The 12118-nt window shown below is 45.1% G+C and overlaps 1 protein-coding gene across 2 annotated transcripts in view; it reads left to right on the forward strand.

Moving 5' to 3' along the window:
• Nucleotides 1-9065: 9065 nt before the first annotated feature.
• RNF8 (ring finger protein 8) overlaps nucleotides 9066-12118 on the forward strand; it is a 36149-nt gene continuing 33096 nt past the window's right edge. For both annotated transcript variants that reach the window (XM_068960442.1, XM_068960443.1), the window contains exon 1: nucleotides 9066-9254. In XM_068960442.1, coding sequence (XP_068816543.1) covers nucleotides 9144-9254 — 111 coding nt within the window. In that variant the 5' untranslated portion in view covers nucleotides 9066-9143. The remainder of the gene's footprint in view (nucleotides 9255-12118) is intronic.

Here is a 12118-nt window from a genome sequence, read left to right on the forward strand (position 1 = left end):
AAGAAGGGGTTGACAGAGGATGAGATGGTCGGATGGCATCACTGACTCAATGAAAATGAGTTTGAGCAAGCTCCGGGGGTTGGTGAGGGACAGGGAAGCCTGTTGTGCTGCAGTCCAGTGAACTAACTGAACTGATTGACTGACCATGACGTCTGGGGCCTCAGCAGAATGACTCAAAGACTGGTATCCTCTAGGGGGTACCTTCAATCCTGTGGCTGGCATATTAGTTGGGACCTCAGCCTATTGGCCAGAACATGTACATGTGGCCCTATCAGGTGACCTCTCCACTTCCTCACGGTTGACTGGATTCTAAGAGCATCCCAAAAAGCCAGGTGGAAGCTGTACCACCTTTGATGGCATAGCATTACTTCTGCTGGAGTCACATACCAACCAGATTCAAGGGAAGGAAATAGAGATGCCATCTTGCAATGTGAGGAATGTCAAGGTCACACTGTGAAAGTGCAGGGCATGGGTGAGCTTGTTCCAATCATCTTGGAAAACAATCTGCTGCATTTTTCTCCATATTTCTCCCCTCCTTGTCCTGTTCTTCTTCTTGCTCTGTGCTTCCTCTTGTCATTTTCCTTTCCCACTCCCCAAACCTCTCCTTTGCCAACTCTAACATTCAATTAGCATTAACTGGGTGTATGTAATGAGACAGGTGTTAGATCCACAGGTATAGATAAGACCCTACTTCCTTATCTGCATCCTGCTCCCTTGCTCTCTCCATTTCTCCCTCTTGGGATGAGTATAAGGCAAAATTTCTTACCCTTACCACTATTGACATTTTGGACTAGATAATTTTTATTGTGGGGACTATCTTGTGATTTGTAGGGTGTTTTGATTCCTGGGTCAGGAAGATCTGCTGGAGAAGAGAAAGGCTACCCACTCCAGTATTCTGGAGCTTCCCCCAGGGCTCAGCTGGTAAAGAATCCACCTGCAATATGAAAGACCTTGGTTCAATCCCTGGGTTGGGAAGATCCCCTGGAGAAGGGAATGGCTACCCACTCCAGTATTCTGGCCTGGAGAATTCCATGGACTGTAGTCCACGGGGTCACAAAGAGTCAGACACAACTGAGCCACTTTCACTTTCACTTCACAGGAGAAGTGGACTTAATAAATTCCTCAAATCTTAGAAGACAGTAACTCCAAAGTGTTTTTATCATGCACTGTTAGCATCAGAACAAAGTCTGAGCACACAGACTTTGAGAAGTCTGACATATGAATATTACTTTTTCATGTAAAGTCTACACATATTCCCTATGTTCTTTTATGTAAGTAAAAAGGATTCACAGAAGTGGACATTTTAAATATTTATTTATTTTTGGCTGTGCTGAGTCTTTGTTGCTGTATGTGCAAGCTTTCTCTAGTTACGGCAAGAGGGAGCTACTCGTGGTTATGGGGCATAAGCTTCTTATTGCTGTGGCTTCTCTTTTTGCGGAGCACAGGCCCTAGGTGCACCAGCTTCAGTAGCTGAGGCTCACTGGCTAGAGTGTGGGCTCAGAGGTTGTGACACAGGGGTTTACTTGCCCCATGACTATGGGATCTTCCCAGCCCAGGGATTCAACCTGTGTCCCCTGCATTGGTAGGCGGATTCTTAACCACTGGACCACCAGGAAATCCCCAAACTGGACGATTTTAAAAGAACAGGATAAAATCCTAATTAGATATCCTGATATATTCTTTTCACAAGCAAATGGGCCTGTCTTGTGAGCTCCCTGAGATATGGACATCCCACCTTAGAGACTGCTGCTGGACTGTAATGAATACAGCTTTGGGGCTAGATAGATCCAATCTCACAGTCCTGGCTTCAGTCCCCTGTGCTGCCATTTATTAGTAGAGTTTCACTCATTGATTCAATAAAAATGCCAGGAATGCAATGGAAAACAAGACATAACCCCTCAAGAAGCTCATGGTAATGAGATTGTGGGCAACCCAGGAGCCCCAGGTTCCTCACAGGTAAATGGATGCAGGATAAATGAGAATCAAGGAAGATAATATACAAAAATCATGTAATAGGTACTCAAAAGTGTACCTACTGATTCATTGCAAGGCTATCTGTGATGGCGAAAGAACTGAAAAGAACCCAACTATCTATCAGTAAGGGACTGGTTCAGTAAACAGTGGTATATCAGCACAGTGGAGGAACACACATCTGCAAAGGGGAAGGAAGACCATATGCATACACTGCTATGGAGTGATGGCTGTGATATATTGTTAAATAAGACAAGTAAGGTGCAGGCGTGGGAGAAGGTTGAATGCATAAAGCAAGGGGGATCTTTTTAGGGTGATGAAACTATTCTCTGTGATGCTATGCATGACACTAGACATTGCCAAAACCTGTAGAACTTTGCATTCAAAAGAGTGAAGCTTTGAATATATATAAATTAAAAAAAGCATTTAGGCACTCAGGGATTTCAGATAGAATGCTGCTGCTGCTGCTAAGTCACTTCAGTCATGTCCGACTCTGTGTGACCCCATAGACGGCAGCCCACCAGGCTCCCCTGTCCCTGGGATTCTCCAGGCAAGAAGAGTGGAGTGGGTTGCCATTTCCTTCTCCAATGCATGAAAGTGAAAAGTGAAAGTGAAGTTGCTCAGTCGTGTCCGACTCTGTGCGACCCCATAGACGGCAGCCCACCAGGCTCCTCCGTCCATGGGATTTTCCAGGCAAGAGTCCTGGAGTGGGGTGCCATTGCCTCTCCGTCAGATAGAATGCAGATGGTGGCAAAAGAATCTAACTGTATGAAACAGCCTCTCTGAAGTGGGTGGGGGAAAAGGGTGCCGACCTAAGTAACTTTGGAAATGAGTTAAGTCTTTGAGACTAAAGGCAAAAGACCTGCATGTGAGTTGTATAGTGTATGAGATGTATAGTGTAACTGATAAAGTCATTTTCCATGGGTGTATGGGTTAACAATTTTGAAACCACTGTACATGTATACTGGAACTGATGATTAAGTAAATGGATGGCACATGGTGGGAGCCAGGCTTCTCACTTTTGGAGTAGTGGAAGGTCACAGGTAAGCAAGAATGATCCAGCAGTAATGCATTAGCATTGTAAGACATCAATATGCACGTGTTTAACTCACAGATGGAGATATATATGTATGTTTATATGCATGTTATATATATACATATGTTATTACATAGACACACAGCATACATGCTTGCATTCATACATATTCATTGATATATGGATATAAGTGAGAGTGGCTCAGTCGTGTCTGACTCTTTGCGACCCCATGGACTATACAGTCCATGGACTTCTCCAGGCCAGAGTACTGGAGTGGGTAGCTTTTCCCTTCTCCAGGGGATCTTCCCAACCCACGGATTGTACCCAGGTCTCCCACATTGCAGGCAGATTCTTTACCAGCTGAGCTACAAGGAAAGCCCAAGAATACTGGAGTAGGTAGCCCATCCCTTCTCCAGGGGATATTCCCGACCCAGGAATCGAACCAGGGTCTCCTGCATTGCAGGCAGATTCTTTACCAACTGAGCTATCAGGGAAGCCCATATGGATATAAAAGGGTTAGTATTCACAGGTGTGGCTTCCCAGGACATATACTCATTGCTCTGCCAGTTGAGAGAACCTAGAAGCAAGAACATCCCAGTAGCAATGAGCTTACCTGGAGCCTAGATCCTGGTTTCTAACACCATTTTCCAATAAAAGGAACCAGCGCTCCTTGGGGAAATGGCTCATACCAGGTTGAGAGCATCTTACGCTAGGAAGTCAAGTGCTCAGTAAAACACAATAATGGAAATATGCCAAAGGAACAATGTAGTCAATAGAAAGAGCTCTCAACAGCCAAAGTGGGAACAGTTTGAATAACAAAGTGGTATTGGATTATAGCGCAAAGTATAAGATAAGTATTCGTGAGTTCATACTGATGTCAAAAATTACTTGATAAATAAGTGGGGGAGAAGAGACAAATTTCTCTTGCAGAAGAATTCCAAGTAATGTATGTGGATACCATGCCCTTAAGGAAGTGGAGCGTAACTCTCAGCGCATGTGTGGGTTTTGCAATGATTCCCTTCCAAAGAACATGCGTATAGAAAAGAAGGGCAAGAGTTACTTCACAGTAGAGAAACGTGACAAACACCACCTCAGCCAGATGATCAAGATTAACATCTATAGTAATAATTCACGTTGCTAGCATGTACCCTTAATGTGCTATGAGAACGGCAATTTATCCCTGTGGTTGTCCCCCCCAAAACCTATTACCCCAGTCTAATCATGAGAAAAATATCAGCCAAGTCCCAGGTGAGAAATAGCCTACAAAATACCTAGCTAATATTCCTCGAAACTGTCAAATTCATCAAAAACAGGGAAAGTCCAAGAAACTGTCACAGCCAAGAAGAGCCTAAGGAGACGTGATAACTAAATGTCAGGCTGGCCTTCAGGTGCACTTGCTGCTCTTGGGACAGAACACTAAGGTGAGAGGGGGGAACAGACACTCATCCAAAGCTTAGGGAGGCACCTCCATGAGTGCAGGTGCAGCTCCCACCAATTTTCCTGACTCACAGGCACACAGACAAAATGTTCCAGGCTGGGACTGCAACCTAGTTAGGAAACTAGTTTCTGGAAATAGACCTGAACTGGCAGCCTCCACCACTGTGTAATTTGTTACTCTGGGAAGATTATTAAGCCTCTCTGTGCCTCTTTTCTCATCATTCCTAAAGTAGAAACTATAACAGGATAAAGTGCATAGGGTGCTTGCCCTAGTACTTGACACTTAGCTCTCAATAAATATTATTGTTGTTGTTCAGTCCCCCAGCCCTGTCTGACACTTTGTGACCCCATGGACTGCAGCACACCAGGCCTCCCTGTCCCTCACCATCTCCTGAGGTTTGCCCAAGTTCATGTCCATTGCATCAGTGATGCCATTTAGGCATCTCATCCTGTGATGCCGTCTTCAGTCTTCTTCTCAACCTTTCCCAGCATCAGGGGCTTTCCCAATGAGTCGGCTGTTTGCATCAGATGACCAAAATACTGGAGCTTCAGCTTCAGCATCAGTCAGTCCTTTCAACAAGTATTCAGGCCTGATTTCCCTCAGGATTGACTGGTTTGATCTCCTTGCTGTCCAAGAGACTCTCAAGAGCCTTCTCCAGCACCACAGTTTGAAAGCATCAAATCTTTGGCATTCTGCTTTCTTTATGGTCCAGTTCTCACAACTGTATGTGACCACTGGGAAGACCATAGCCTTGATTATACAGACTTCTGTCAACAGAGTAATGTGTCTGCTTTTCAACACACTGTCTAGGTTTGTCATAGCCTTCCTGCCAAGAAGCAGCTGTCTTCTGATTTCATGGCTACACGCAGTGATTTTAGAATGCAAGAAGAGGAAATCTGTCACTACTTCCACCTTTTCCCCCTCTATTTGCCATGAAGTAATGGGGCCGGATGCCATGATCTTCATTTTTTTAATATTTAGTTGTAAGCCAGCTCTTTCACTCTCCTCCACCATCAAGAGGCTCCTTAGTTCCTCTTCACTTTCTCTCATTAGAGTGGTATCATCCACATATCTGAGGTTGTTGATGTTTCTCCTGCCTGTCTTGATTCCAGCTTCTAACTCATCCAGCCCAGCATTTCTCATGATGTGCTCAGTGTACAGATTAAACAAACAGGGTGACAGCAGACAGCCCTGTTGTACTCCTTTCTCAATCTTGAACCAGTCAGTTGTTCCATATAGGGTTCTAACTGTTGCTTCTTGACCCACATACAGGTTTCTCAGGAGACATGTAACATGGTCGGGTATCCCCATCTCTTTAAGAGCTTTCCACAGTTTATGATGATCCACACAGTCAAAGGCTTTAACATAGTTGATGAAACAGAGGTAGATGTTTTTCTGGAATTCCCTAGGTTTCTCTATGATCCAGCGAATGTTGGTAATTTGATCTCTAGTCCCTTCACTGCCTTGTCATGGTGAAGGGGCTTGCCATAACTCAATGAACCTATGAGCCATGCTGTGCGGGGCTACCCAAGATGGACGGGTCACAGCGGAGAGTTCTGACAAAATATGATCCACTGGAGGAGAGAAAGGCAAACCACCCCAGTATACGTGCCATGAGAATCTCATGAACTGTATAAAAGGCCAATAAATGTTAGCCATTTACTATCTCATTTTGTATGATTCATTATTTAGTATATATATTTTCTGCCAACAGAATTTAAGAAAATTGTTAACCACATACTGAAAAATTAAAAGACAAAAGGGGACATTGAGTAATTAACAGATGTAGTTACTATAGGGAGCAGTTACCAGACTATACTGGAGAATCAAAGGAAACAGTCTAAAGTTGTTTGTTTTTTAATTAATAGCTTTGTTGAGGATAATTCACACACCATAAAATTCATCCATTGGTGGATAAAGAAGATGTGGTATATATATACAATGGAATATTCAGTTCAGTTCAGTTCAGTCGTTCAGTTGTGTCCTATTCTGTGACCCCATGAATCGAAGCTCGCAAGGCCTCCCTGTCCATCACCAACTCTGAGAGTTCACTCAAACTCATGTCCATCGAGTCGGTGATGCCATCCAGCCATCTCATCCTCTGTCGTCCCCTTTTCCTCTTGCCCCCAATCCCTCCCAGCATCAGAGTCTTTTCCAATAAGTCAGCTCTTCGCATGAGTTGGCCAAACAGCATCATTCCTTCCAATGAACAACCAGGACTGATCTCCTTTAGAATGGACTGGTTTGATCTCCTTGCAGTCCAAGGGACTCTCAGGAGTCTTCTCCAACACCACACTTTAAAAGCATCAATTCTTCGGCGCTCAGCTTTCTTCACAGTCCAACTCTCACATCCATACATGACCACTGGAAAAACCATAGCTTGACTAGACGGACCTTTGTTGGCAAAGTAATGTCTCCGCTTTTGAAGATGCTCTCTAGGTTGGTCATAACTTTTCTTCCAAGGAGTAAGCGTCTTTTAATTTCATGGCTGCAGTCACCATCTGCAGTGATTTTGGAGCCCCCCAAAATAAAGTCTGACACTGTTTCCACTGTTTCCCCATCTATTTCCCATGAAGTGATGGGACCAAATGCCATGATCTTCATTTTCTAAATGTTGAGCTTTAAGCCAACTTTTTCACTCTCCTCTTTCACTTTCATCAAGAGGCTCTTAGTTCCTCTTCACCTTCTGCTATAAGGGTGGTGTCATCTGCATATCTGAGGTTATTGATATTTCTCCTGGCAATCTATTACTAAGGCATAAAAAGAATGACATAATAGCATTTGCAGCAACATAACTAGAGATTATCATATTAAGAGAAGTAAGTCAGAAAGATAAAGACAAATACCATATGATATCACTTTTACTGGAATCTAAAAAAAACACACAAATGTTTACAAAACAGAAACAGACTCATAGACTTAGAAAACAAATTTATGGTTACCAAAGGGGAAAGGTAGGGAGAGAGAGAAATTAGAAGTTTGAGATGTGCAACTGCAGACTAATATATATAGAATAAATCACATGGTCCTACTGTATAGCACAGGAATCTATATTCAGTATCCTGTAACAAATCATAATGGGAAAGAATATATATGTATAATGGAGTCACTTTGCTGTGTAGCAGAAATTAACACAATACTGTAAATCAAATATATGTCAATAAAATTAAAAAAAATCCATCAGAAATGCATGCTTAAAGGATTTTGCAGTAAATTTTTACTCATCACTACAATCCAGTTTCATTTTCACTTATGTACTTATTTTTAATTGAAATATAATTGATGTATGATATTATGTTCCGGTGTATACCACAATCCAGTTTTAGAACAATTCTATCACCTCTGAAAATTCTCTCAAGTCCATTTGCATTCAGCCCCCTGGCTTCCACACTTAGCAGCAGGTAACTGCTTTCTGCCTGGATAGATTTGCCTAATAAGGTGTATAAGTTTTTTAAATACTTTTTTTGCGGGGGGGCGGGGAGGGGGAGAGTGGCGGGGGAAGGGTGAGTCACCCGGCTACACTTGCAGGATTTTTTTTTTTTTTGCAGATCTTAATTCCCCAACGTCTAGTCAAGGCTATGGTTTTTCCAGTGGTCATATATGGATGCGAGATTTGGACTGTGAAGAAAGCTGAGCACCGAAGAATTGATGCTTTTGAACTGTGGTGTTGGGGAAGACTCCTGAGAGTCCCTTGGACTGCAAGGAGATCCAACCAGTCCATTGTAAAGATCAGTCCTGGGTGTTCATTAGAAGGAATGATGCTAAAGCTGAAACTCCAGTACTTTGGCCACCTCATGCGAAGAGTTGACTCATTGGAAAAGACTCTGATGCTGGGAGGGATTGGGGGCAGGAGGAAAAAGGGACGACAGAGGATGAGATGGCTGGATGGCATCACCGACTCGGTGGACGTAAGTTTGCGGGAACTCCGGGAGATGGTGATGGACAGGGAGGCCTGGCGAGCTGCGATTCATGGGGTCGCCAAGAGTCGGACACGGCTGAGCAGCTGAACTGAACTGAATTCCCCAACAAGGGACTAAATTGAGGTACCCTGTCAGTGAAAGCGAGGAGTCCTAACCAATAGGCTGCCAAGGTATTCCTTTCTTTCTTTCTTTTTTATATTTTTTTCCAGTCTAAGTTTTAAAAAAAATAAAGGAGATGGTGCAAAAGAGGTGCTATTTAAAGCAACTCTAATAGATTTAAAACATCACAAAAGTTGTTTAATAGTAGGTCATAATTTTAAACAACTTAGAAAGCGTTATAAAGCAAAATTTTCAAAAAGGAGTAAAAGTGAGAAGAGACTCCAGTTTGGGGAGGCTAAGACTGGGGTAAGAGTTCTACAAAGGGTGGGCAAGGTGTGACAGGAGCATTAGACTGCCTGGGGCGGGGCCGGGGGGCAAATGCCGCACCTTGGGCTAGACCACCCTCACCTGGCCTAGACTACCTCACCTGGCCTAGACCACCCTCACCTGGGCCATCGGCCGCCAAGCGCCCTCCTCTCGCGCAGGCGCAGTGACTCCCGCTTGCTGGCCTGGGCGGGCTGGGGGCGGAGCCCAAGCGAACATTCACATCGATCGTGAGTCCGTAGCGACTGCTTCTGTCTGTGGTGTAGGTATGGCGCCCGCGAGGAAGCCGAGAGGCGGCGGGAACCCACGTCAGGGTCCCGCCTTGTGCTGACTGCGACCTTGGTCCGAGTGGACTATGGGGGATCCCGGCTCCCTGGTCACGGAAGGCCGCGCGGGTGAACGGAGCTGGTGCTTGCGGCGAATAGGGATGAACGCCGAGTGGCTGCTGCTGGAGGATGGCGACGAGGTGAGGGGGAGGGGTCTTCTTGAGGCGAGGGAAGGGGTTGGAGGAGGCCGGGGTCCCAGGGCGGCCGTGTGTCCGGGCGGGAGGGATGAACCGGAAGAAGTAGGTGGGAGAAGTAGAGGAGAGCGGTGAGGGGGTGGGTCCTGGAGCAGGGAACGGAGAAAGGCGCCTGGTGCGAGCGGTTTGGGGGCGGCGGCGGGGGGGGGCGGTCTCAGGTGGGAGGTGTCTCAGGTGAGAGGTGTCCGGGGGAAGTAGGGCCCTGCGGGAGAAAAGATGGCCCCTTGGACAGCGCCCTAGGCCCGAGGGCCGAGCTGGGCCAGGTGTCTGGGTTGCGGGGAGGAGCCTGGTCGAGGGGCAGAGCGAGAGGTGAGCGTAGAGGCTGTGAGGACTGCTGGGGTTTCAAGGGGAAAGGAGGCGACTGAGTCTCACGGAGCGCGACGGCGCCCGCTCGGGTGGCAGAACTGGGAGGCGGAGCTGCCCGGACTTCCGAGAGTCACGGAGCTGCCCGGGGTCTGAGGGGGAAGCTCGGAGGACTGCTGAGAGAGGAAAGTTTCTCAAGTTTATTTTGAAAACGATTGCGAGTTTGGGGTAGTGTCCCTTAAAATACCCAGGCTTTAACTTAAAAGTGCCTTTTTCTTTATCAGTTCATGAGAATTGGCGCTTTGATGTGGGCCACAATTCTGTGAGTCTCGGTACTGCCCATTGGCACCTTCTGGGTTGGGGTAGGGCTTCAGAAATATGAGAATTCTCTCCCTAGGCCGTTTATGACGTTCTCTGATGCTGTCATAAATGCAAAACAAAAACACTTGAGAGGTGAGGCACGGTTTCAGTTGGGGGCGGCTAGGACTGGGGTCGAAGAAGGCAATGGCACCCCACTCCAGTATTCTTGCTTGGAAAATCCCATGGATGGAGGAGCCTGGTGGGCTGCAGTCCATGGGATCGCGAAGTCGGACACGACTGAGCAACTTCACTTTTACTTTTCACTCTCATGCATTGGAGAAGGAAATGGCAACCCACTCCAGTGTTCTTGTCTGGAGGATCTAGGGACAGAAGAGCCTGGTAGGCTGCCATCTCTGGGGTCGCACAGAGTCGGACACGACTGAAGTGACTTAGCAGCAGCAGCAGGACTGGGGTGGTGGTTTTACAGAGGATGATGGAAGAGAGGGAAGAGAGAATGCAGTCTACTTGGAAAGGATGGCTAGATCAGGGACCATTTTTGGGGTGACTGGGAACCGTTTTGGTTTTGGAAACAGTTGTGTGAAGGGCAAAGAGGTCTTTAGGTAATTTTGTATGTTTAATTACATTTTTCCTATAAGTTAGGTAATCTCGGTCCAGTCTCTTGGGTATTTATTGAGTACTTACATTGTTTGGTGTAGTACGAGAGGGATAAATAATGAGTTCTACTCTCAAAGAGTTCACTGCTTGAATGGGAAAAGGAGGATTTTATACAATGAAGCAATTTGAGAACATCCATGCAGAGGCTAATCAAGTGCCAAGCTGTGGTTTATTTAGTATTAAGGAAAAGAAGGCAGCACGGTTGTCTGAGAAGGCTTTACAAATAGATGAGAAAAGGAGAGAATCAAAAGGCAAGGGAGAAAGGGAAACAAACACCCAACTGAAGGTAGAGTTCCAGAGAATAGCAAGGAGAGATAAGAAAGCCTTCTTAAGTGATCAGTGCAAAGAAATAGAGTAAAACAATAGAATCGGAAAGACTAGAGATCTCCTCAAGAAAATTGGAAATGTCAAGGGGAACATTTCATGCATGGATGGGCACGATAAAGGACAGAAACAGTAAGGATCTAACAGAAGAGATTAAGAAGAGGTGGCAAGAATACACAGAAAAACTATACAAAAAAGGTCTTAATGACCCAGATAACCACAACGGTGTGGTCACTAACCTAAAGCCAGACATCCTGGAGTGTGAAGTCAAGTGGCCATTAGGAGCATTACTACAAACAAAGCCAGTAGAGGTGACAGAGTTCCAGCTGAGCTGTTTCAAATCCTAAGAGATGATGTTGTAAAAGTGCTGCCCTCAATATATTAGCAAATTTGGAAAAGTCAGCAGCCACCACAGGACTGGAAAAAGTTAGTCTTCATTCCAGTCCCAAAGGACAATGCCAGAGAATGTTCAAACTAGTACAGTTGCACTCATTTCACATGCTAGCAAGGTAATGCTCAAAATCCTTCAGCCTTACATGAACTGAGAACTTCCAGATGTACCAGGTAAATTTAGAAAAGGCAGAGGAACAAGAGATCAAATTTCCAGCATCTGTTGGATCACAGAGAAAACAAGGGAATTCCAGAAAAACATCTACTTCTGATTCACTGACTATACTAAAGCCTTTGACTGTGTGGATCTGTGGGAAATTCTTAAAGAGATGGAAATACCAGACCACCTTACCTGTCTCTTGAGAATCCTGTGTACAGGTCAAAAAGCAATAGAACCTGATGTGAAACAACAGACTGATTCAAAATTGGGAAAGTAGTACATCAAGGCTGTATATCATCACCTTGCTTATTTAACTTATATGCAGAGGGCATCATGCAAAATGCTGGGCTGGATGAATCACAAGCTAGAATCAAGTTTGCTAGGAGAATTAACCTCAGATATGCAGATGATACCACTCTAATGGCACAAAGTGAAGAACTAAAGAGCCTCTTGATGAAAGTGAGGAGGAGAGTGAAAAAACCGGCTTAAAACTCAGCATTCAAAAAACTAAGATCGTGGCGTCCAGTCCCATCACTTCATGGCAAGTAGATGGAGATAAAGTGGAAACAGTAACATATTTTATTTTCTTGGGCTCCAAAATCACTGTGGATTGTGACTGCAGTCGTGAAATTGAAAGACGTTTGCTCCTTGGAAAGAA

The sequence above is a fragment of the Capricornis sumatraensis genome, chromosome 22 (genome assembly GCF_032405125.1).
Source record: "Capricornis sumatraensis isolate serow.1 chromosome 22, serow.2, whole genome shotgun sequence".
Taxonomy (NCBI): domain Eukaryota; kingdom Metazoa; phylum Chordata; class Mammalia; order Artiodactyla; family Bovidae; genus Capricornis; species Capricornis sumatraensis.